We start from the raw sequence: 25,188 nt of genomic DNA, 5'->3' as shown, positions 1-25,188 counted from the left end.
TCCTGAAGCTCTGAGAACTCCGTGACGCGACCACCCTGAGGACCCTCCGCAACTGGTGGGCCCCCTGTGCAAGATGACTGAACTCCAACACACACACACACACACACGCACACACACACACACACACACACACACACGCACACACACACCCACACACCCACACACACACACACACACGCGTATAGGAAATGTATGGTCATGATATGGGTATATAATACAGCAGGTGACATGCGATACAGCCAGATAAAGCGGGATCCATGTCATGCTTGTGTGTATGCTATAGTAATGGTATACAGTATTAGTAGTAGCTGAGTGCTGCAGAGCGGGAGCAATTGTTGTTCTCACACCCAGGGCTGAAATGGGGGACGGGGGGATCGTTTTTCGCTCTTCGACTCCCGTGCAGCAGAAGATCATTGTCCTGAAAGTCATCGCATCAAAGCGCCGAGATCAAATTAAAAAGTGACTTTGTTCAGCTTTCAGTTGGTTGCGGTTTTGAAGAACAAGAGTGACACCGGCTGGTCATAACATAAAAGTGCATGACTGTGAAAACAAGCAGTTTATCATATACAGTATATTCTGTCCATATACTAAGTGTGTTTTTTGTTTGTGTGTGTGTGTGTGTGTGTCTGTGTGTGTGTGTGAGTACACACACACTATACTATATAACTAGTTATAGGTATGGTCAATTGAGTAATTAAATCCATGGAGTTATTAAATCCATGGAATTAACCTATAAAATGTTGATATTTGATTTTGACTTGCCATTAATATTGTTTTTGTGTCATTAAAAGCATACAAACAACTACATATAACCAACTAATAATATATTATAACTTATCATACATAATAAGTTATAATATGGGCTACCTACATGTACATATATTTCATTTCATTTTTATCTCCCTTTTTGACTGTAACAGCTGTTTCGACTACATGTACAACTGCCCATTCAAAACCTCCTGCTCACACGTAGTATTTAATGAACAAGCAACCCCATTTACCTTAATTAAAGACCCGGCAACACGCTGATCTCATCCCTCATAATTTGTCTGTTTGAAATCGATTCTTTTTTAAAAAACGGGACCAGGTGGCCTTTTTTCGTCTAACTCTGACCGCACAATGCCAAAGGCAAGGTCTATGAGAAGGAGTGTTTTGTGTCACTATAATAACATCAATAATACGGCTATGTTGCTGTAATTCTGTTTCTGGCTCAAACAAATGGGCAAGTAATGCATGAATGCTTGGCAATATTATTTTGAAGAGCGCTGCCTCCACTTTCTCAAGCTGAACTCATATTTTAGTAATGGGCACATCCAGTCAAAATACATTTACTCTTCACTGGTTATTTGATGAGAAAGGTCGGTCACCCCATGTTTTACCTAGCAACAAGGACCATGGACATATTCATATTTTATTCATATTATTATTCATTATTCATGTATTCGTTTTGACTTTTCATGTCGACTAACATTCGACACGGAGTCATAAAACATTCAATGATATTCATTTTTATTTGTGAATAACTAATGTTAATACTATGTCACTAATATTAATACTAATGTTGTGTTTTTTCGATAGTTTCATCCATTACAACTGCCAAGCGTCGCTAGAACTGAGGCGTGGCCTCGCCCTAATTAATATTCATGTACTGACCTTTGACCTTTGACTGACAGGTATAAACTTGCTCACTAGCACCTGCCTCCAGGTGAGAATTGAAAATGTTCATGTGAAACCAGCGCAGCGCAACAAGTGGACGCGGCTTTCGCAATATGATGCTGGGATCTGATTGGCTGAATGTAAATGAGCGGCTCTGATGAAATAAACGAAAAAGGAGATCGAAAAAAATGAGCTGAATTAGGAGTGGAAAAAATTATTAATAAAAGTTGTCAAATAAAAATAGAATATAATAAAAAACATTTTTAAAAATATATAAAAATATAAAGTAAAAAAAGCTTGAAAGATTGAAAAAAATAATAATAAAATCTAAAAATCTAAAAATCTAAAAGACACTTTTATACATCAGTTATTTTTCAACTTGTAAACACAGAACAAAATGCACGATGAGTAAAGTTATTGCGGCTTCAATTCGATTCAATTTGGGTCTAACTTTGTGTCCAGGGACTCACCCTCTTTGGAGCAGACAGAGGTAGGCGCTCTGTAGCGCCGCCTGCTGGAAGAAGCCCAGGTCGACATCCACGGCAGCAGGGAGCGGACTGCCCTTCGCTGCCTTGCTGTGAGGCATCATGGCCGTCTGCTTAGAGACCCCCAACAGACACATTTGAATGAAATGTCACAAAACTTTAAGCAAATCATCTCTGTTATTCAGTAAAGCATTGCAGCTGCCCGAGTATTAGGTAGAAATGGGGAAGGTTATGAACTGGATGATTCTACAAACTGTTATTAGAACAGTTTCCTTTCGGTCAGACAGCAAGGTCCAGGATTAGGAACTGGAATACATTGAATCAATACCCTTTTCTACATAATAACAGACAGGTGGGTCCAAGGGTTTTCTTGGATTTCTTTTTGGATTTGACAAAAATAAATATTAATATTATGTAAAACTGATCCAATTCCGATTTTTACAAATCAGATTTTTATTTCCTAACTCCTCACTCACTCTCAATTTGTAACTCCTGGGAGATGTGGATGATTGGTTAAAAGCACACCTTGTCCAGCTCCTGCAGGTAGCACAGGGCGACATCGCAGGCCCTGAGGTAGCAGGACAGACTCTCCTCCTCCCGCTCCGACAGACGGACGCGGGACACGGCCGAGACCGTCTGGTGGTCCAGAGAGAGCCCTGGGACGGGGAAACCAGAGATGTGATGGAGGAACCGGAGTGTTCTCGTCGGTGCTGTTGTCACTCAGAGCGCTGGCCATTCCGCTGCTTGCTACACAAGCTGAGGAGTCAGGGGAGGTCAGCAGAGAGGAAGTTGTATTCCTGCCGCCTCAAACACTTTACTTTGAAATTCAGAATAGATTTTAAGAACTTGCGCTGTCACAACCAACATTTTTTGTTCCTTTTAACCAACAATCATAGTTAATAAATAATCTTTTTTTTTTATTTCAGCAATTTCAACCTACAAAAAAAGGAATGTAATTGAAAGTGTTACCCAGGTTTACACTTCAGAACATCAACAAGGAACACCAACAGTTAGTCAATAATGGACAAAACACCAATAAAAAGTATATAAAAACTCAATAAAACAGCTTGTCTGGGATGGGCCTGCCAACGTCCAGGATAAGGCCGGACTCAACAGGGCATCAGCCGCAGAGAGGATCATCGGCTGTGACCTGTCCACCCTTCAGGACCTCTATACTTCCAGGTCAGGAAGAAGGTCCAAAATGATTATCAGTGACCGTTGTCAGGGTTGTCTCCCAGTTAGGGTCCTTTCTGAGTGGAATTTGCATGTGCCTCCATGTGACAGCAGTACAGACCCCCACCAAAAACATGCAAAAATATTGTTGTCTGACCAGCGATGTGAAATTAGTGCCCCGGGCGCGTCGCTGTACGCGGCCCACTGCTTCTGGCTGTGTGTGTGTTGGTTGCTGTCGCCGCATGTGGTGTGTGTGCCGTGTGATGAATAGAGAATCTTATTTATTTTTAAAAAGTACATGGGGAGACGACTCTTACATGAGAATCATCACACATCACTACAACCCACTGTTATTTATTTATTCATTTATTTGTATTATCAAACAAATTACTCGCAGTGCAATAACTACACCAATCAGCCGCAACATTAAAACCACTGACAGGTGAAGTGAATAACATTGATCATCTTGTTCGAATGGCGCCTGTCAAGGGGTGGGATATTTAAGGCAGCAAATAAACCATCAGTTCTTGAAGTTGATGTGTTGGAAGCAGGAAAAATGGGACAGCGGAAGGATCTGAGCGACTTTGACAAGGACCAAATAGTGATGGCTGGACGACTGGGTCAGAGCATCTCCAAAACAGCAGGTCTTGTGGGGTGTTCCCAGTATGCAGTGGTTAGTACCTACCAGAAGTGGTCCAAGGAAGGACAACTGGTGGGTCATGGGCTCACTGATGCACTTGGGGAGTGAAGTCCAGCCCGTCTGGTTCGATCCCACAGAAGAGCTACTGTAGCACAAATTGCTTAAAAAGTTCATGCTGCTATGATAGAAAGGTGTCAGAACACACAGTGCATCACAGCTTGTGTGTATGGGGCTGCGTAGCAGCAGACCGGTCAGAGTCCCTGTCCACCACCGAAAGCGCCTAATATGGGCACATGAGTGTCAGAACAGGACCATGGAGCAATGGAAGAAGGCGGTCTGCTCTGATGAATCATGTTTTCTTCTACATAATGTGGATGGTCGGGGTTAGGGTCCGATCGAGCATCTGTGGGATGTGCTGGAACAACAAGCCCGATCCATAGAGGCCCCACCTCACAACTTACAGGACTTAAAGAATCTGCTGCTAACGTCTTGATGCCAGATACCACAGGACACCTTCAGAGGTCTTGTGGAGTCCATGCCTCCACGGGTCAGAGCTGTTTTGGCGACAAAAGGGGAACTACACAATATTAGTGGTTATTAGTGGTTTTAATGTTGTGGCTGATCGGTGTGTATTCTTTTCTTCTCAGGTTAAAACTCTCTCCATCTGGCCATGGTGACCTCTGCTTGGTACCGGGTTTCTCCTTGGACTTTCCGGATTTTGAGGATAATCTGAAAAACAGTAGGCAAAGGATCCAATCATTCCTTGTTCTGTCAATAGATAAAAGATAGGTAAAAGATTCACACACTAACTGACCCTACAATAACCTCCCATTTCTCAGTAAAATTCTTGAAAAGATAGTTCACAAACAACTACACTACTACTTAGCCACTAATAATATCTATGATGGTTTACAAAGCTCTCAGCAGCCTGGCAGCATATGCTATTCCAAACATGCTTGTCAGCTACGAGCCGGTCAGGTCTCTCAGGTCCTCTGGCCTTTTACACATTCAGAGAGTTAATACTAAAGCTGGCAAAGCAGCCTCCTGTTTTCATGCTCCCATGTTGGAACAGCTTCCCATCTGTAATATGCCTCCACAATTTATCTACTTTAATAAAAAAAAAAAAAAAAAAGATAATTTTATATATATATATATATATTTTTTTTTAATCAATTAACTACTATATATCCTACACTACAGTTGGTTGGTTGTAGTCAGACCTGTTGAAGGAGAGAGTTGCCTACACTCACTGGATTCCTCGATATATTCAAGTTCCATCGACAAAATTTGAATAAAACCTTAGAAAAGCAAACCAACTCAAAAGTCTGGATCTTACCGCTGTTAAGTCGTCTTCTTCTTCTCGCCTTTCCACAAGTGGACAATGCACATGCACATTGCAGATGTTCATGCAACCCTCTGCTGCCGACGTGACGTGATTTCCTGTTGACCTAGACCTGCCTCTTGCGGACAATGGCAGTATTTGAGTTCGCCAATATCACCCAGCCCTTCTACATGTCAGCAAATTATTCCTAAACACATGGCGGACAGAACCATGGCAGACCGGTAACGACAGCCAGAATGAAAAAAACAAACAAAAGAAAAACAAAACAGAAAATGATGGTAATGGTGGGACTGTGTTGAGGTCTGGATCCAGATGGCTGTGTGGCCCGATGTCCGTTTCTGGAATTATTGGTATGAAATAAATGGCAGCAGGGGAGGGACAGGGGGCCAGACGTCAAGCCTAATCAAATAAGCAGACAGCTGTGGACAGACAAGACAAGTCATCAGTTCTCATTCCCACCGCAATGTGGACCATGACGGCGGTTGGGGAAAAAGACCGGAAATTATGCAACGTCAGGGCATGGGAAGTCGGGGACCGTTCCCATAGGGTCTACGGTGGCTGGTTGCCAAGCCAAGATGGTTGTCAAAAATACTTTATTTTAGATTATTTTGCCAACAATTAACAACAATCCATAACGTCAGTAGGGTGGTTTCTTTTGTTCCCAAAAGCAAACGAGGTATTATTTTATTATTATAAGTTCATTATTAGCTCAGAAAAGGCAGTTGTCTGTATGATGTAGTGTTGCCAACTGTACTCATGTGACATGAGTCGCAACTGTACTCATGTGGCATCAGCATGCAATATTTTTTACTGACTGCCAGTCTGTTTAGTAAAGGGTCACCCTACCAGGAAAAAATATATACTTGCAATACAGACTATACATATAATACAGAATATATAATGTATTTACATTTCAATTAGAACCATATATTTTCCATGTACTTAGTAATATATGAGTAATATATATGAAATATATACGAAAAATAGAAAAATAGGTGACGTGCGGTCATTATGTTGAAGAACAATGTAATTATATTGGCATGGAGTACAATATGCATATTTATTGAAAGGTATTTTCAAGATATCACATCTTTTTCAATACACATCAAAATTTGTATTCACGTGTATTTAATTTCACGGAACACCAATATTTTTGATTGGCATGCTATTTGAGCATTCTCAGCTTGTTTTTATTCAATACTCAAGTCTTTATGGCGATCAGGAGTGGTGGATTTAAAATGAGACATAAATGGAATTTCCTAGCAGTCAGTCAAACTGGGTGTTTTCTGTGAGTGACATTGTTACGAGACATTTTTACAAACAGTTCACTGTTTTATGGATTTCTTTCGAGTCCATCGATTTGCAGTCAGTTGGCAACACACCGCAGAGCTCTTCCTGTCCGTTGAGAGCCAATCGGCGGTTAACGTAAGGATTTTGTTCGCAAACTGAATAGAAATGAAACAAAAAATACAAATAAATAGGCGCGGGATATGTTGTGGGGCAGCCTAATCCAGCGACACCCGTTCTTGTATCCCAAATGTCCCAGACATTTCCCCCCAACTGAATCTCTGCTGCGTTTCCCCCGGAGTGATGATGCCTGCAGATGAATTAACATGTTTTTTAACAAGCGGGAGGACGGCTCTATCCTCCACGCTGCCTGTTTGCACATAATGTAAACGATCTGACAAAGTGTGAATAGATTTATTATTTGCAAACTCCAGCGAATCAGACCAGGAGTCACAGCAGCTCGTAATGAAGGACAACTCCAATACAGGAAGGCGTTTAATAAACAGCATACTTAAAACATTACTCACTGGACTGCTATTCCTAAAGTTGACATCATCATAATACGCTCCCCAATATTTAGATATTCATAAAGCTATGGTCAGTGAAACATTTTGATTAAGGGGATCTATAAAGTCTTATCTTATCTGTTCAGGCCGCAGGATGGAATTACACCCTTAATTACACAGTGTCAGACAATATAAAATACTAGAGATGCCTACTTCAAATAATGCAAAAGCTGTTCAATGTATCTAAACTAGACAGGTTCTAGCCCTTAATATCAGCTATGACAGAAACGACTGCGGCTGGTTCGTCATTTTAGGGGAATCCCAATTTTGTTCTCCTCGACTTCTTCTTAGACATGTCAGGGACCGTGAGCAACAGAGAAACTCACAGTTCGATGACCTCCTTTCGAATATCACCTGCATGGAAAACAAATCCTAAAATAGTTCCGTGGGGAAATGTATTCCCAGAGAGGTCACCTCTATGATTATTACGCAAATGAAATTCTAAACTTTTACTCCTCATTCGCCTGTAATCTCACGTACGCGGCAGAGGCTCACATTGCCTGAAAAAGAGAGAAGTGGGCACAGATATGGACGGAACACAAGGGCTATATTTGTTGAAGAGCAAAAGACCGAGGTGGCCAAAATGTATTATTCAAAATCAAAATTGCACCGCTCAACTCAATTAACTAAATTGGATCAAATCCGAGACATCCGCAGAGCAATTTGCTTTTCACAAGTCAGAGATGAGGACTCGCCTGATCTTGGAATTACATTCTGGAGGACGGTCACAAACAGACCCGGGTTCATCCAGACGACGATATATCTAATCAGCCTGACATTTCGCAGGCGCACGCCAGCCCTTCCGATCCCGTTGCAGCCATTCTGAGGCTCGTGATAACTCCCTTGAGATTGGCATAATTAAGGAAGCTGCGGGCGTGTCTCTCTCCTGCTCTGCCTTCCGTTATTGAGGTTTGAAAAACGCACGTCTGCCAAACCGAAATCCAAGCTGTCGGTGCTAGACAGACATTGCTATCGTGTGGCTTCAGGGCGCAGTGTGTAGTATTTAGTGGCCTCTAGTGGTGAGGCTGCAGATCGCAACCCACTGAGTACCCCTGTCCGTGGCGGGGCAACATGGCTGCGTCCATGGAAGAGAGGGTGGCCGTGAAAAAAACAAACAAAAAAACAAACAAAAACGCGCAAGGCCCTTCTCTAGAACCCAGGGCTGTTGTTACAGTCGGTGTTTTAAGAATAGCCCCGATCTAAAATTGCCCTTCAGGGCCGGCTCTGCACCCCGATCGCTCCCTCTCTGGTGGTATCGACTGTGCCCACGCTGTGCCAGTATTTATTTTCGATGTGGGTTATTTAATTTCACTCCACTTCCGTATTTTGGAACGAAACAAGCCCCATCCGTAATGGGAAACTCTCTCCATCGGTCTCTTACCCCCTTATGCACTAGTGTTTTTTTTATGTCTGGTAATAGACATAATCAGAGTTTTCGTAGTGCAGGAACCTTTTCATAGTTTTAAAAACTTTGGGAGGAACACTCCCTTATTTTGTGTCCGCACTGCAGGAACTAGGAACAATCGTAGTTCTTAGAACTCCATTTTGAGGAACTTTTTTAGCTCCTACTCCAAGGCAGGGACTCACCGGCACAAGAGGAACCTTCAGTGACGAAAAGTGCACAGTGATTGGTCCAGACGTAGGCAAACAGTTCCCCGCCCCTGGAGCCCAGATGGCCAGTACACTCAGCAGTAATAAAAAAAAATCGCCAATAAAATAAAAAAACAATAAAAAAAATTTTTTTTTATTGTAGATGTATTTATTCATTTATTTTATTTTCCAATGTTGATTGAATGAAACAAAAAAAATCGCTGCGCGGTGTCAGGATGCGAGCCTGTGCCTTAAGCGAAAGTCGGAAACAAACTTTTACATTAAGTTTTGTAGATCTAATATGGGTGAAGATTCAGCAACTGGATTTCATATTTCTCGCCTCAAATTAGTTCCGAAACAGTCGACTCAAAAGGTGAAATCAGTGAAAGTTAGGGCGTAAATGCAACACGCGACATGGTCGTCGTGCTGAAACCCCATTGGCTGATGTCATTTAGGAGTTCCAACGGTGCGAAAACCTCCCCAGCTCCTAGTTCCCCTCCCAGAACTGCTCAGTGCCAAAAACGCCTTATGTCTGTTTTTAGGGTTTCTGGTCTTGGGCCTGTGTTACTCACAAATATTTTCTTCCTATTTTGTCTAATTTCTGTTAATTTTGCTAATCTTGTTTCCTGCCGTGGGCGCATTTCCAGTGTGCCCATACTATTGTTCAATGGACGGGGTTTTTTTTTTTTGCCTACCTTGCGTAACATACATCCATTTAACTCCAGTGACTCCAATTAGAAGGATGAAAGAAAATCCTTTGTAAACCTCCCTAAAGTGAGATCACGTGACACTACGAGAAGCCTCGGGTACCTTTGATGACGAAGGCCTCGGCCAGCAGACGCAGGTGGTAGACCGGCTGCTCGTCCTGGGTCAGCTCTTCGATGCCCACCCTGGCACACATGCCCTGGGCGTCCCGATAGCGCCCCTGGACGTAGTCCACCTTGGCCATCAGCATCAGAGCCTCATTCAGGTATCTGGGCTGGAGGGAACAATATCGAAAATTTCTATTTAGTTCTAATTGTACTTATTGTTTTGTGGCATTTAGCTTCTACTTTAATGATTGCGCTGCACTTGCGTGAGTTCTCCATCACATCTGTGTTTGCTGAAAGCAGTGATTCTCAACTTTTTTCCAATCAAGGACCCTCAATTTGATACGGATTAGGCCACAGACACCATTTGATAAGACTTTGTCATTTTATTTTTATTGTTAGACATGATTTAGTCCAAACTTCCATACCTGTCTATACTATAGTTATGTAAATAATAGTGAAACTGTGATTGAAACAGTCTTTATCATAAATTATCTAATGGTGCTAACATATTGTCAATGAAATAATGGTCAAGTTTAACTATTCATTTTACATTCTTGAAGGACCCCTTGGGGTCCCCAGACCCCATGTTGAGAACCACTTGTCTTAAAGGAGCGTACCGGTGTCAATTTGAGTTTTGGTCCGTTTACTAGTCAGCACACATTTTACATTAAGCCTGACAAGGCAAGGTTCTTTAAACAATATGATTAGGACTTAATCACTTATTATTATTACACATTATTATTATTATTATTATTATTATTATTATTATTATTATTATTATTATTATTATTATTATTATTATTATTATTATTATTATTATGTTTGTCCAAGTTGCGAGGGATTTTTATTTCACAGGTTCAGGTAGCACAGGTAGGTTCAAGGCCTGTCGGAAATTCTACCGTGCTGCCTTCAAATTCAGAAATATCAATATCAAATATAGATATTATTTATAATTTATGGACCAGCAATACCTGAGCACTAGTACAAATAAATACAAGCTGGTGTTATTTTAATTAAATATTATTTTAGTGTTTATAAACCAGCAATACCCAGCCCTGGAGTAATGGTCTGTACCGTAGCAGCAGGCCAAAAAATGTACAGTACTTAATTTTTGTTCAATTTTAGATATTATTTTGAGTTTGTTTGTTTATTTAAATATTTATTGTTTAACTGCACTTTAGAAGTACAAATGTACAGTCAGTACCTGATGTTTGTAATTATTTATTGTCCATAGACCTGCCCTGGAGAGTAAGTCCTTCAAGTTTCAAGGTCAAAGTGAACAAATTGGCAATGGTATTATCTGACTTATTACCTGTGTGGAAATAGATTATACAGCCTGTTCAAATATGTACATTCATGAAACACCGACTGTCTGCGTCATCATGGTATCCTTACAGTGGTGGCCTGCTGGCAACAAACCTTTGCTCTAAAAATATCACTGTTTTAGTGTTACAGTAGCTTAGTATCTTGTAGTAGCTTGGTATCCATCCATTATGCTTATCAGTGGTGGTATCAAGGGCTGGTGTGTTTGTATGTGCGTCGATGTGGCAGGGGTGGTGGAGTATCCATGGGCTGGTTGTAGTGGGCTGCTGTGGGTAAAAAACTCTGGGTCCAAGTCCCAGTCCGTCCCTGACCCTGCACCGACTACTGATAAACTGATACTGAAACCTTATTTTCTATTTTGTAGGTACATTAGTTATTTATTATTTAATACATATTGGTTAAACGTTAGTCTTTTTGTCATCACCCTCCTTAATGATATGTACCTTTGGTTTTATTTGAGGTTCATAACAGTACATTGTACTAAGCAATTGTTGGCTCATTCGTTTGTGACTCACATGCACTAAAATTCACCAGAAGCCAGGAAATTAGGTCTTTGTAACTAAAATATTGGGAAACTGTAATACGTACCAAACACGACTAAATGGACCTCATGTATTGCTGCTTGCAGCTATATTCATTATTATTTATTATTATTATTATTATTATTATTATTATTATTATTATTATTATTATTATCATTATCATTATTATATTTATTATTACTATTATTATTATTGTTGTTATTATTCTAATTATTATCATTATCATTATAATTTTAATTATTATCATTATCATCATTATTATTATTATTATTATAATTATTATTATTATTATTATTAAGGATGAATATGAAAGAAAGTTGCATATAAAAGAAAGAGGGAAAGGGTTATAAAGAATATGTGGCCCTGGGACTGACTTGTAGATGTCCACGGCTCAGGATGGTGTTCAGGTGGCCCTTAGCACTGGACAGTTTGGGCTGGTTCTTGTCCATGAGGGGTGTGGAGCTCCGTAACAGGTCCATGTTCTCCTGCAAACACTCCTCCAGCAGGGCTTCGGCCAGTAGCAGTATGCCATAGTCGTCTACGGGCGGGGTGAGAACAGTATGAAACAGAGGAGCAGCGGGTCAGTGGGGGTGTGTTTGTTGAGGAGGGCAGGGAGCTCTGGGTCGGAGGTCATTTGTTTCTGTAGCCAAACAAAACCTAAGGAGTCTAATAAAAACACCACTTCCCAGCAATAAAAATACCTCAGAATCTATAACTGTATTTGAGGCAATTTGGTCTCTTCTTATGTTTCTGTTGATCTGATGATGTTGAGAAAAGCCAGTTTTTCCACGACGTCTCCTCCGAGCGGTCGGTGTGCGGGGGTTTGCAGCGCATCATAAAAGTGCTTCTCGGACCGTCTTGGATTCGAGTCATTGGCCGTGCGCAGTAAAAGTCACTTGGTGTGTATACATGATGGGGATTAAAGCCTTCCTGTTTGCCTCTCCTATCTGTGGGCGCGTGTGTTCTTCCGCCAAGTCCGTGGTCAGTGTTTACGACCTGGTATACAGGACGTACGTGCCTGTCATTTTATCAGCATAACCAAGGTCAGATTTATCGGCGAGCACACAGTGGAGGGATAAAAATCAGTACGTCGAGTTTCAGACCCATGAAGGCTGTGCGAGCTTGCAGAGGAATTTAAAAAAAAAAGAAAGGTACAGAAGGCCTTTGAAGGACTGAAAATACTTTAGAGGTGGCCCTTAGAACCTGTTGCTTGCCCATTATGCAGTCTCTTAAGTAGGCATTATGCATTCTGTAAACTCTCAAATTTCTCCTCTTGGGCAAGGTGTGACAGCTGTGGGCAAGGTGCGTGCGCGGCTTTTTCCGGATCGAGTGCGTGTGTTAGAGCTCTGGATCAAATGTTAACTCTGCAAACACTGCGTCTACACGGACAAATCCACATTAATTTAACCCTTCGGTGCGTCTGCAGTCGAGGGGAAGCGCTGACCGTCCGTCCCGGCCCGTCGTGACGATTAGATGGTTGTGACAATAACAGGGGCGTGCGGCGTTCACCTCCACCCGTATTTACTTTGCCAAGCGGACGATGGGAGGAGATGCGCTGGTTGAGTGACCCTGCGATAAGCCTGTTTACATAAGACCGTTTGAGGTTTTTAGTGTGGAATTATTTTCACGTCAGGAGATGTGAGTGGACAGGCGGCACTGGCTGCAAAATGGAAATTGTTTTGTTATTCCAGATAATGATGTCATAGATGTGGCTTATACAGGGGTAGAAAGTAACAAAGTACAAGTAAGTGCTGTACCTAATTACATTTGTCATGTATCTGTACTTGCTTAAGTACATTCTGACAAGTACATATCTATACTTTGTATTCTGCTACATTACTTTAATATTTTGTACATTAGGATTTACACAATAGTATACGCTGTACATTTACTTTTTGAGTATATACTAGATATTTAGTACACATCCTAGTATAGTGTATATCCTACACTATGTTATAGTACTGTAAATTGCTATCAGGATCCGCATCAGCACTCATCTGCAGAAAAAGGGTACAGTGTCACCCTATGAGGTTATTTGATATGACCGATATTTTTCCATTTACTTATACTTAAAGTACATTTAAGAGAAATTACTATAATTTTACTTAAGTCGATATGACAATGTGGTACTTTTGCTTTTACGAGAGTAAAAGTCTCAAAATCGTCTCAAAATACTTGTACTTATACTTAAGTAAAAGATAGGAATAGTTCTTCCACCTGAAATTAAGTCGAATTAAAACAAAAAAAGTTGTCTCTATACTGTAAAAGTCAATGGATAAACTTAAAAAAAAAAAAAACGCTTTTACACGTGCATCTTAACTTCCCAAATATAAGTTGAGAACACCTAGGAAATGCAGAGTTTTACACGGAAGCATCTTTGTTTCACGTTGATAATGACTGAGCATGGGTATAATATCGTACCATTATAATTAACACAGTACGTTTATACAGTGACTCTCAGTGAGCGACTTCCAGGGAACGCGCCACAGGAAAGTACAAAGTTCAACAAGTGCCGAACACCGACCGCTTGTGCATTTCAACCACCCTGGCTGCAGATCACTCACCATCCTCATGGATCCGTGCAGCCAGCAGCTGATCGATCAGACCGGGTATTCTGTCCCACTGGCACTCGGCTCGGCACCGCTCTATCTCCGCTTCCAGCCGGTACTGGGAGAAGGAGACCCGGGCGGACATGCCGGCTCTGTCCCGGTGGTGGCCGTACTCCCCGGATACGATGGGAGTGACTGCAAACTGCGGGGAAATCAATATGTAATCTGGGAGCGAGACTCCCTCTCCACCCGCTTATGTTTTTCAAAACTCCAGAGCAACGTTTGGACGCGCAATTACATCAGGGGTTCCCAAACTGGGCTCCGCGGCCCTTTTGTGGGTCCTCAAAGGAAGCGCAGGAGGTCCGCGGCAAATCATGTGTTTCATACAACGTATACATATACAGTATATATATGCGTGTGTGTGTGTTTGTGTATATATACATATATATATATATATATATATAAATAAATTAAAAAAAATAATAATAATAAAAAAAAAATTATATATATACACACACACACACGCACACACACACACACACGTTGAATTTATTAATTTTTTTACACGTAAGTTAAAGAAATATTTTGTAAACAACCATTAGTAAAGTGGATATTATAACAAATCATTGATCAAAAGAGCCAGAAGAGTCTATACAATTCAGAAAATTGCTTAACTTCACGAAAACATTTCACCATATCCAAAACCCAAGACAATATAACCTCTCTCATGTCTCGAGTGCATCTAGCCGACGCTTTTATCCAAAGCGACTTACAATTATTCAAACACCGACGGACGCAGCCATCAGGAGCAATGAGGGGTTAAGTGTCTTGCTCAAGGACACTACAGCGTGCTAGCAGGAGGAGCCTGGGATCCAACCAGCAACCTTTAGATCACTAGACGACCAGCTCTACCTCCTGAGCTGCCATCCCCATATAAAAGTAGAATAATATTGTATTTCCACTTTTTGACGGTTTCAGTGAAATGTTAAACCACACGACCAGGGGGGGGTTCCTCAAACAGAGTCTTCCAAAGGAGGCCTTCCTATACCAAAAAGGGTTTGGGAACCCCAGAAATAGACAAAGCTGGAAATTAGTCAAGATGCATCACCACCGACACTGACGCTTCAGTCACAAGATCTCTGTCACATTTCAGTGTCTGCAAAGGGTGCGGCTGTAGATTAACATTAGCGCTCACTAGGTTGACTGGAATTTATGTATGCTTTATGATTAGTCTGGGTTTTGTTGTACGAGACAACAGAGGCAACGCATTTTTTTTGCAGTTCCATATTTGTTCACAGTGGCTCACGCCCATTGTGGCTCACGCTTTTTGTTTGTTTGTTTGTTTGTCTTCTTCCTCAGTGTACTTATTTACTTGTGGAAAAACAAGGCACATTTGTGTACTCAAGGCCATTTCTGCACATGTACAGTGTTTAATAAACCTACATTTTTGTCTTTGCGCTAGTATTTGTATATTTTTAGAGGTGTTCAGACTAAACTCAAGTGTGTTTTGTCCGTAAGTCTTGTGTCCTTAATCTTTTCCTTCTTTAACCCTGTAACGGGATCAATTAGGCTCCTGGGATTAAGAAAACACGCGGATGACGAGTGGAATTGCATTTGGAGAAAAAAACAAAACAAAAAACAATGCAAATTGTGACTTCCAACATTATTTATCACTTCGTTGGTGAACTTGATGAAAATAAATATTTTGGCCGACAGGAACAATTTGTTTTCTGACAGGTTCTGCAGCCCACAATCCCTTGTTTGTCTTGGTCTAACAATCTTTTTTTTTTTTTTTTTTTTTACGGTGCACGCACAACGTAGGGATTGACATTTAATTCAGACGGAACGACAGTTTGAAGCTCAACAATTTCATACAACCACAACAGCAATCTTGTAAGATGAACCCTGAAAATTGTACCTACATACCTGGTGGGAAGAAGAAGAAGAAGATGAAGAAGAAGAAGAAGAAGAAGAAGAAGAAGAAGAAGAGGAAGAAGAAGAAGAAGAAAGGCACACACTATGGAAAAGCTCTACCTGGATATTTACACGGCACAGTCTCACTACAGGGGCTATTGGGGTGTTTGGGGGCTGGGCTGGGCTGGGGTGGAGTGTTCTAAGTTATCTTGAGCTACTAAAAGAAGAGATGAGAGAAACCTCAAGTCGCCTGAAAAGAGATTTGGCCTCATTTTCTCTCTGGAAACTGCTCATTTGCCTGAAGTCTCCTCCACCGAGTCCATACAAACTCCCAGGGTGTGTGTGTGTGTGTGTGTGCGTGTGTGTGTGTGTGTGTGTGTGGTGTGTGTGTGTGTGTGTGTGTGTGTGTGTGTGTGTGTGTGTGTGTGTGTGTGTGTGTGTGTGGGTGGGTGTGTGTGTGTGTCTGTGTGTGTGTGTGTGTGTGTGTGTGTGTGTGTGGACCATCTGACAGTATGGGGGGGGGGAGGTACGCCTACCGATGACGTAGTAACGGTCAACCAATCAGAAAGCGCTGTCGTGTCCAAGAGGTGAAAGGTTGCTATGGCAATCCGCGTAGTCCAAAAAGGCTGTGAGCGTTTCGCGCTGCGAGTAAGTCATCGAGCTGTTCCGCTAGAAGGTGATTGTACGTTGTTGTTTTATTCCCTGTAGCGCGCTGACATTGTGCAGCGAAGCCTCGTGGACGTGAGACTAAGATAACGCGAAGGTACTAAAACCACCTGGACCAGTTCCTCGACGGGTTGTTTTGAGCCACCTTTCAGCTCATGTTTGTTTTTCGTTGTTTTTTTTTTTTGCTGTGATTCCATACTGTTGTCAACTGCGCTTGTTTAACACGGTTGTTATTGTTAGCATGTTGCTAGTTCATGTACTGAGCTCCACAGCTATAATCAGATGTACTGAAACCGTTACCATGTGTCATTGATTATTGCCGTCTGTCTGTCTGTCTGTCTGTCTGTCTGTCTGTCTGTTTGTCTGTCTGTCTGCCTGCCTGCCTGCCTGTCTGTCTGTCTACTTAATCATCTATTTGTCCGTCTGTCTGTCTGTGTACTTAATCATCTATTTGTCTGTCTGATTAATTATCTATCTGTCTGTCTGTCTACTTAATTATCTGTCATTCTGGCTGTCTGTCTGTCTACTTTATTATTTATCCGTCTGCATCAATCTACTTGTCTGCTGAGACCTCGATCTATATGTCTATCTGTTTGTCCGTCCACTCAACTATCTATTTATCTGTCCATCGATCTACTTATTTGTCTGTCTACCAGAATGATAGGAAGGATAACTTCCAGGGTTGGTATCCAGTGGGGCCGTGTGTTCCTCCTCCTCCTCTCCTGCTGCCTCCCATGCGTCCTCTCCCAAGAGGAGCCACAGCACCATCCGCAGACCACGGAGGATGGCACTCCGAGTCCAGGCCCCGGCGCCGCCCACGGTCATGGTCACGGTCGCCTGGACAGAAACATGGTGCAGGACCAAGAGTGAGTGTTGACCCGGCTGGATGTGTGCTGGAGCCTGGACTTTGAACGCTGTCGACAAATGGTGTCACTGGTCGTGGTGCAGAATGCACATCAGCTTTTATTTATCCCAGGATTTAGTCTGTTATACTATCAAGACCTTTTGAACAAGTTCTGCCATATAGCGCAGTAGAAAGACACCCTTTAGACACTTTTAGATTTGTGGGGTTTTTTGTTTTTGTGTGGTTGAGGGTGCATGCTGCCCACCCCGCATGGGCTCTCTAGGCATACAGAGGAAGTTTGGAAATGTATGTTGATTGAGTTTGGTCATTTAAAGACCCGGAACATTAAACATTTACTGCAGATGGTACGTAGTTAATGTTATTGTCGGCCCCCTAATGGCTTCTAATTGTGCTGTGATGAATATTATTACATTTCAACGTCAGCTTTACTGACATTGCCTACTTTACCATTTAAAAAAAAAATAAAAAATAAAAGATTTACATTGAGTTTCAACCAAAGTAACAAAGCACGAAGCTACACCAGGAAAGTTTGACATTAGTTAGGCATTTTAATGGCAAGGTTTATCAAAATGTGAATGATTCAGTCCCGTGTTACACAATGGAAGGTGAAACTGCCGGTTAAAGTCATAGACCGGGGAAAGTTTACTGAAAGTTTATTAATATTGCATGTATGGCATGTCCAAAATGCACCGAATTCGACACTACACGTCCTAGGGTCCCCAGAAATACACCCGCCAAGTGTGAAGTAGATTGGGTGTCGAGATAATCGAAAGACATACATACAAACAGAAATTTCTTCCTTTATAAATAGACATAGTTAGATTCGATGCATTGTTTTTTTTTAAGCAACATAACCAAACATAATATCAAAGAACCGCTGCATTGTTATTTGCTTTGAAAAATGCATCTCCTGGCCTGTTGACTCATTGTACTGATCACATTCTATCACATGCTCTTAAACACCTCAGAGACTCAATGTTGACCAAAACCAGCGTGTACGCTGGCATTTCCTGGAAACAAAGAAGGGCTTTGTGTGCTCATCTTCAACCTTTCCTAGTGCAGATTTAAGTCCAGAGCAAGTATGGACAAATTTCCCTGCTAAGATATAGACACCATATTACTAACTGTTAGTTTTGCAAATAATATAAATGAATGTTCCGTCTTCAGAGAGCTGATCTCCTTCTGTGTCTGCGATGTCCTCTGTTTTAAAGCCACATCATGGAGCATCTGGAGGGAGTCATCGATACACCGGAGAAAGAGATGACCCCGCAGGAGCTTCAGCTGCACTACTTCAAGATGCACGATTACGACGGCAACAACCTGCTGGATGGACTGGAACTGGCCACAGCTATCACACATGTCCACAAAGAGGTGCGTGTCGGAATTTAAAATCTGCCTTTTAAATACCATGTGTGTATTTGTGTAAATATCTTAGGTATTGGGTGCCTACAGAGTGATCGTTGGGAATGCTCCCACCTACTTAAATGCTCTTGTACAAGCACATGTTACCCCCCGGATGCTGCGCTCATCAAATGAGCGTCGCCAGGCTCTGCCGGCCGTACAACCACGACAACTCAGGTTATTCTCATTTGTAGTTCCACGTTGGTGGAACGAGCTGCCAAAAACGACCAGAGCAGGGGCCTCCATCTCTGTCTTTAAGAAGCACTTGAAGACCCAGCTCTTCAGAGAGTACCTCCTCTCCTAACTTACAATTACTTAGCACTACTTAGCAGTATTTATTGTTACACTAATGTCTCTGTCGCAATGTAGCTTGAATGTTATTCTCCCCTGTAAGTCGCTTTGGATAAAAGCGTCTGCTAAATGACTAAATGTAAAGTATTGTGATATTAGATTTTATCGTGTGTGTGTGTGTGTGTGTGTGTGTGTGTGTGTGTGTGTGTGTGTGTGTGTGTGTGTGTGTGTGTGTGTGTGTGTGTGTGTGTGTGTGTGTGTGTGTGTGTGTGTGTGTGTGTGTGTGTGTGTGTGGTTGTTTTCTTTCTCCTCCATTGCGTGCAGTTCCTGTGCTGGTTTTACTGTGTTTTTATTTCAGATCTATTGTTTTAGTTAGTTTCTACTTGTAGGATATAAACATCTCTGGTCCACCGTGCGTCCCGGCCATTCCTGTGTCTCTGAACAAAAAAATAAAAAATAATGCTAGTTTATTCTAGATGTATTTATTTTAAGGGGCACGGCGCCCAGACGGCAGTTGAGGTAAATACAAACCCCGGTCACTCTTTGATGAAATATGGGTACTGTGCATAAATAACATTGAGTTTTATTTTCACAATTTTTTTTATTTTTATTTATTTCATCTTTATGTAAAGGCAAAGCTGCTCCCACTTCCTGTCGCTGTCGTGTTTGTGCTTCTTTCACCGTAGCGTTCCTATTGAGTATCCTGCTGACGGTGTTCCGGAACATGTTCTTTTTGAGTGTACCTCCACCTTTTTAATTCTCCTATGCTTGCGAGCATCCTCCCTGCCCCCTACGCATACTCATATGGAGGACATTTAAGCATGAATTTTGCCCTTTTTTTTTTTTTTTTTAATTTCTGTGCAGGAGAGAGGTGAAAACAGTCAGCCAATGAGAGAGGAGGACCTGATAACTCTGATCGACGATGTTCTGAGGGACGATGACAAAAATAACGACGGCTTCATAGACTACGCTGAGTTTGCGAAGTCGCTCGAGTAGAGCGGGATTTTGGCGGAACCTCTGAAGAAGAAGAAGAGGAGGAGAAGGAGGGAGGGACGGTTAATACAGCCTCAGAAACCAACGCCTTGTGTGTTGTTTTTTTGTTTTGTTTTTTTCCTCCTGTTTCGATGTTCAATCCGGGCGACAGAGACGTTTCTCGTTCTGATTTCTGCAGCTCGCGTCTCCTTCTTGTGTACTTTCTAAACACAGGGGCGTCTTCATCGCCGCCGTCATTTCTCAAATGTATTCCTTTATTTTCCTGTGACCTCATTGCTGCCTGACGGAAGGGGAAGCACCTGACTGCCGATGTACAACGTTGAGACTTCAAACGGGCCATGTGGCTGAAATGTGCCAGGAAAAAAAAACAACAAAAAAAAAACATCGGTGCACCGCAGGGGCATGCTTTCCAACCGCTTAAAAGACGTCGAGAAGAAGCTCGACTCCAATGTACCCTCACCGCCTCTGTCTTTTTCGTGTTAGAAAAAAAAAATCACGTTTCGTTTGTAATCAAGCACTGGAGGCGCTGATGTGTTTGCATTCTGGATGTGGTGTAGGGGTTCAGAGTGTAATAACAATTCACTGACAAATGTCTGGCGCCGAACTTGAATCGACGCACAATCGTTGGCAGTAGTTAGCTCCGCCCCCCCCCCCTCCCCTTGGACCAAAGTGACTCCTGATGTCATGTCAGGTAGTTGTGATCATGCCAGATAGAAGTGGCCTTTAATCTGCTTTAAGTGAGGTGGTCAAAGCCTCTAATGTAGTTTACAGAAAGAGTAGTTCTAGTTATTGTTCAAGAGATCTACGAGGTTCCACTCACACACAAGTATCGAATGTAGAAGGTGGAGATTACCGCACTGTGCCACACAGCAGATATTTTCCTATTAAACATTGGGACAGAGCACAAGTTACCTTTCTTACCAGCGCTGCTTTTTCTGGTCTTCGAGAGGAAACAATACCCACGCAGATCAGCCGTCTTCAGCCAGCGTCTCCGGCACAGAGCTGAAACCCGAGACAAGCCTGACGTTGAAGTGAATGTGAAGTTACGCCATTTTCTTTGCATTGTTAATTCTTCACCACTGGATAAGCTGGACTGGAAATGCACCAGGTTTGGAGGGTTGACTGTTTCTCAGACATTCAGTTCAATTTGACTTACTCAAAAACTGACACACAGTGCAATGTTTGTAGTGGTATGGTCAATCCATTTCTTCTACAGTGTTATATCTTATGGATTCAATATTGTATGGCTGTTCAGTGTTAATTGTTGAGTCAGGTAATTTGAAAAGAAAAAACCAAGGGGGGGGAAAAAACTATATATATATATATATATATATATATATATATATATATATATATATATATATATATATATAAAAAAAAAAACAGTGAGTAGAAGAGCAGAAGCAAAAGTCTTCTTTCTGGAGTGTGTGTGTGTGTGTGTGTATGTATTAAAATACTGCAATCTCTGCACTCTTGTGTGAGTACATTACTGCTCTAGAAAATTATGCACCCATCATTGCAGTCAGAAAATATTAATTTATTATTTGAAGACACTTGAACTTGTGTACAGCATTGCACTGGAAGTGCAAACCTCAAAGACCTACAAATAACAGATGAATCCACTAAAACCCCAAATAATAGAAAACCAGTGTAACTAGGATGACAATAAAATTATGAAGCAAGCATGTTATTAGTTGCATTTAAGCAAGTAAGTACTACAGACTAAATACAAAGCAGTATTTAAGGGTCTAGATAAAAAGATGTCCAACTAATGTGTGGCTGGAGCTAGAAGATGGCCTTTCTAAACCTGGAGGTTTCTACCCGTGTCATTACATTTATTCTTATTAAAGGAGAACTCCGAGTATTTTACAATTTTTGTTTGTTTAACCTAAATCAGATATTTAGATCATTGGGAGTCAGTCTGGAGTGGTTGGCATCAGAATATTTGAAAGTGATACAGTACATTTTTGAGAGAACAGCTTAAGCCTATTACCACGCAATGGGGCAATTGCATTGGGCCAAAGAACATGGTTGACATTGTCCCCCGCTGATGCTCTTCTATGTGTACTTGATCAATTTAAGAGACTCGGATGCCAATCACCCAGTGGTCGAAAAATAAGGGAATGGTTAGTTTCAGAACATTGGAGTCCTCCATAAACGTGTCGCTTCTTAGCTCCACTGGGAGGCGGCGTCTAGAGCCTGCACGGGGGCCAAGGAGAACATGGGAGCGGTCAGGTTGGCGGGCGGGGCACCAATGCTCCTCAGCGGGCCGTACCACTCGTCGTGTTGCCGGGGGGCGGGGGGCTGTGGCTGCTGCACGGCCTGGTAGGAACACTGGCTGCTGGACACTGAGTGGTGGGAGTATCCACCGGAGGGCAGCATGGTGGAGAAGCGATGGATGTGCGGCAGGGGCTGGGGGTAGTACTGGCGGCTCACGCCCGAGGGCTGGACGCACATGCTGCCCAGCAGGGTCCCGTGGCCCGGCACCATGCTAACCGGAACCATGCCGACTGGAACCATGCCGACTGGAAGCCTCTTCTGGGACGCGCGCTCCTGCTTGCGGTGTTTGGCTCGTCTGTTCTGGAACCACACCTGCGGAGGCAGTGGCAATGTCAGTAGCCTACTTTTGTACGCCACACCCACTACACAGTCGTTTATTACAGGCAGATAAACGGCATAGTCTACGACTTCTTTTTTCAGGGACATGGGTCCTCGGCCAGAGCCTGGTCTAGATCTCCAGCAAAAGATGTTAAATGTGTTTAGAGGACGTCCAGCCTATGTACGCATTAAACTTTGACCTGTATGCGCGCCTCGTTGAGCTTGGTCATCCGCGCCAGCTCCTCTCGACAGTAGATATCCGGGTAGTGGTTCTGTCCAAACGCCACCTCCAGCTGCTCCAGCTGCTCGTGGCTGAAGGTGGTGCGGTGGCGTCTCCGGGCCGGGGACGGATAGACCCTGCCCAGCCTGCCGAGGCCTGCGGGCCCCGGGGCCTCACACAGCGGGCCCTTTCTGATGGTCTCTCCAATATCTGTTGGTTTTTTTTTTTTTTTTTTTTTAATGAATGAAAAAGGAAAAGGGAAGGAATGGGGTTGGGGGGCTTTTTTGTGCACATGACCCCATTCTTTCTCAGGTCTCAGGTCCGGAATTGATCATTTTCACACCAACAGCAACTAGAGAGTGAGGTTTTATTTTTTATTATTATTATTTTGGAACAGAACCACTAACACTACATGTTATGGTTCACATTTAGGCCGATCAGCAACAAATTGAGGCTAAATAATAATCTTTCTTACTGTACTTACAAACTACTTATTGTTCAAAGTGTAGATATTCCACGTTGAATACAAGGAAACCTTTTAATGTGAATTTTTCAATCGCATCGACTTATTTTATTATATCATAGAGCGTGGAGCTCCACATTAATTATATAGAAAGAAAAAAGATATATTTTAAATGTATTTAACAACAAAATTATTTCAAGCAAATATGAAATGATCAGTCTTGAAAATGTTCGGCGGCCCTGTGTGCACATCATGTGATCCCGCGTAGGGGCACGACCCCGAGGTTGAGAGACTCTGCATGTGGGCGGTGTGGGAGAAGTAATACTCCCTATAGCTCCAGTTTCTTTACCTGCACTCCCTCTCTGTGTTTCCCAGGAGCGACATGGTACACAGACAAAAAGAAGTGGCCCTAAATTAGGAAGAGCACATTTCACTGATGGCTGTGTGGAAAAAAGGGGGGATTACAGGGAGCGCTGTGGTTCCCACTGGCCCCTGGAAACCTGAGAGCCAGGGGGGCTTCAGCTGTCAAAGTCCAGCTTGTGAGAAACTGATAACCAGACACTGGGGGATTTCTGCCAGATTATTACAACAATAGCGAACAATGTCACTAATTTGTTAAATTGCTTTATTGGACGGCTCTTTGCCGTTCACACTGTATTTCAGTGATGGGAACTGACCAAAAACTGATTTGATGATTTGATTAAAATGTATGTCTTTTATTAAATTGATTTAATGTATTGCATATTGTAAATGCATCAATTCATTAGTTTCAGCTGTTTACTGGCATCCGGCATTATTTATGTTTTAATTGAATTTAGTTTTGTGATTACTGGTGTACGTATATTGTGTCAACTAAAAAGCCTCTGTTTAGAACCGCCTAACATATACATCAGTTCCCTCTGTTCCTCTTGTAATACAGTGGATTTACAAAAAGACACTGGCAATCACCACATCCAAAACAACAACAACAACAAAAACAACAACAACAACTAATGCAAAGTCACAGCTGTGATCTAACATGTGGAGTGGCATGGGCTCACCTTCACTGGAGCTGACGGTGGCCATGTCCGAGTAAACACACTCCCGGTGGCTCTTCTTCACGTGGGACATCTCTAGACGTCTTCCTGCAGGACGGAGGGTCCACACTGATGCATGCCCCCCGCCCCGCGCAGGTGGCTGTACCTGTCCACTGTGACATCACACGCCACTGGCTCTTCCCACCCATGCAGGCAACTTCCCCTGGGGGTCTGGAGTCTGGTGGCTGTATGTGTATGCAGTGAAAACTCGTTGTTATCAATAGGCCTTAAAGACACTCTTATATTGGAAGGGTACAACTGTAGAGTGCTTAAACTTGCGTTATGCAGGTTTTGGTCATTCTGAGGTTGTTTTTGCGGCGTAATAAAAAAACAAAAAAAACTTTAACAGAACAGACTTTTTATGGCAAAGACCCCCTGCCAGACTTGCCACCCCCCACACCGAAAATAATTAAATAAATACATAAAAATGTAATAATAATAATAATAATAATAATAATAGTAGTTATAAATATATATACAGTATATATATATATATATATATATATAAATATATATATATATACACACTGTATATAGATATATATACTGTATATATGATACATTATATGCCTATAAAAACTTGTTGTGTTGATTGTTTAGAGAGCAAAATTGGGCAGTCCAAATATCATAATATATCTCATTCTGCCATATCATTGCTGACAAAAAACCTTACAACAAAACTATCGTTCACTTCACTAGTATGGACATATACTGTATTTTATATATTTTATGAAAA

The 25,188-nt window shown here is 42.1% G+C and overlaps 3 protein-coding genes across 5 annotated transcripts in view; 1 reads left to right on the top strand and 2 right to left on the bottom strand.

The window, feature by feature from the left end:
* The window catches only part of ttc7a (tetratricopeptide repeat domain 7A), a gene marked incomplete at its 5' end in the record, with an annotated part of 54,104 nt that extends 37,931 nt beyond the window's left edge, over positions 1-16,173 (bottom strand). The window contains 7 exons of the mRNA XM_080016236.1: positions 1-77; positions 2,127-2,251; positions 2,667-2,797; positions 9,550-9,718; positions 11,791-11,954; positions 13,981-14,167; positions 16,120-16,173. The exon at positions 1-77 is cut by the window's left edge and continues 2 nt beyond it. Of these exons, the coding sequence (XP_079872362.1) occupies positions 1-77; positions 2,127-2,251; positions 2,667-2,797; positions 9,550-9,718; positions 11,791-11,954; positions 13,981-14,167; positions 16,120-16,173 (907 nt within the window). The remainder of the gene's footprint in view (positions 78-2,126; positions 2,252-2,666; positions 2,798-9,549; positions 9,719-11,790; positions 11,955-13,980; positions 14,168-16,119) is intronic.
* mcfd2 (multiple coagulation factor deficiency 2, ER cargo receptor complex subunit) lies at positions 3,739-21,391 on the top strand. 3 transcript variants are annotated; one of them, XM_080016238.1, is made up of 5 exons: positions 3,739-4,693; positions 16,588-16,642; positions 17,202-17,411; positions 18,622-18,781; positions 19,967-21,391. In XM_080016238.1, exons 3-5 carry the CDS (start codon positions 17,203-17,205, stop codon positions 20,096-20,098), a joined length of 501 nt encoding a protein of 166 aa, XP_079872364.1. In that variant the 5' UTR covers positions 3,739-4,693; positions 16,588-16,642; position 17,202; the 3' UTR covers positions 20,099-21,391. The 3 variants fall into 3 exon arrangements, with proteins under 3 accessions (XP_079872364.1, XP_079872363.1, XP_079872365.1); XM_080016237.1 differs by lacking the exon at positions 3,739-4,693 and having other exon boundaries at positions 16,510-16,642; XM_080016239.1 differs by lacking the exons at positions 3,739-4,693; positions 16,588-16,642 and adding an exon at positions 16,526-16,555.
* An 873-nt stretch (positions 21,392-22,264) lies between these two features.
* Positions 22,265-24,486, bottom strand: prop1 (PROP paired-like homeobox 1; the record flags this gene model as incomplete). The annotated part of the gene is made up of 3 exons (XM_080017047.1): positions 22,265-22,687; positions 22,894-23,123; positions 24,417-24,486. The coding sequence occupies 3 exons, from the start codon at positions 24,484-24,486 to the stop codon at positions 22,265-22,267; spliced, it is 723 nt and encodes a 240-aa protein (XP_079873173.1).
* Positions 24,487-25,188: the final 702 nt, after the last annotated feature.

This window comes from Zeus faber (assembly GCF_960531495.2).
Source record: "Zeus faber genome assembly, chromosome: 16".
Lineage (NCBI taxonomy): Eukaryota > Metazoa > Chordata > Actinopteri > Zeiformes > Zeidae > Zeus > Zeus faber.
Note: the sequence above shows the minus strand (reverse complement) of the source record. Positions and strands in the feature narration are given on the sequence as shown.

Coding starts and splice junctions, on each gene's coding strand:
- mcfd2 (XM_080016238.1), top strand. CDS start 17,203: ATGATAGGAAGGATAACTTCCAGGGTTGGTATCCAGTGGGGCCGTGTG. Junction 17,412..18,621: donor AACATGGTGCAGGACCAAGA/GTGAGTGTTGAC, acceptor TCTGTTTTAAAG/CCACATCATGGAGCATCTGG. Junction 18,782..19,966: donor TCACACATGTCCACAAAGAG/GTGCGTGTCGGA, acceptor ATTTCTGTGCAG/GAGAGAGGTGAAAACAGTCA.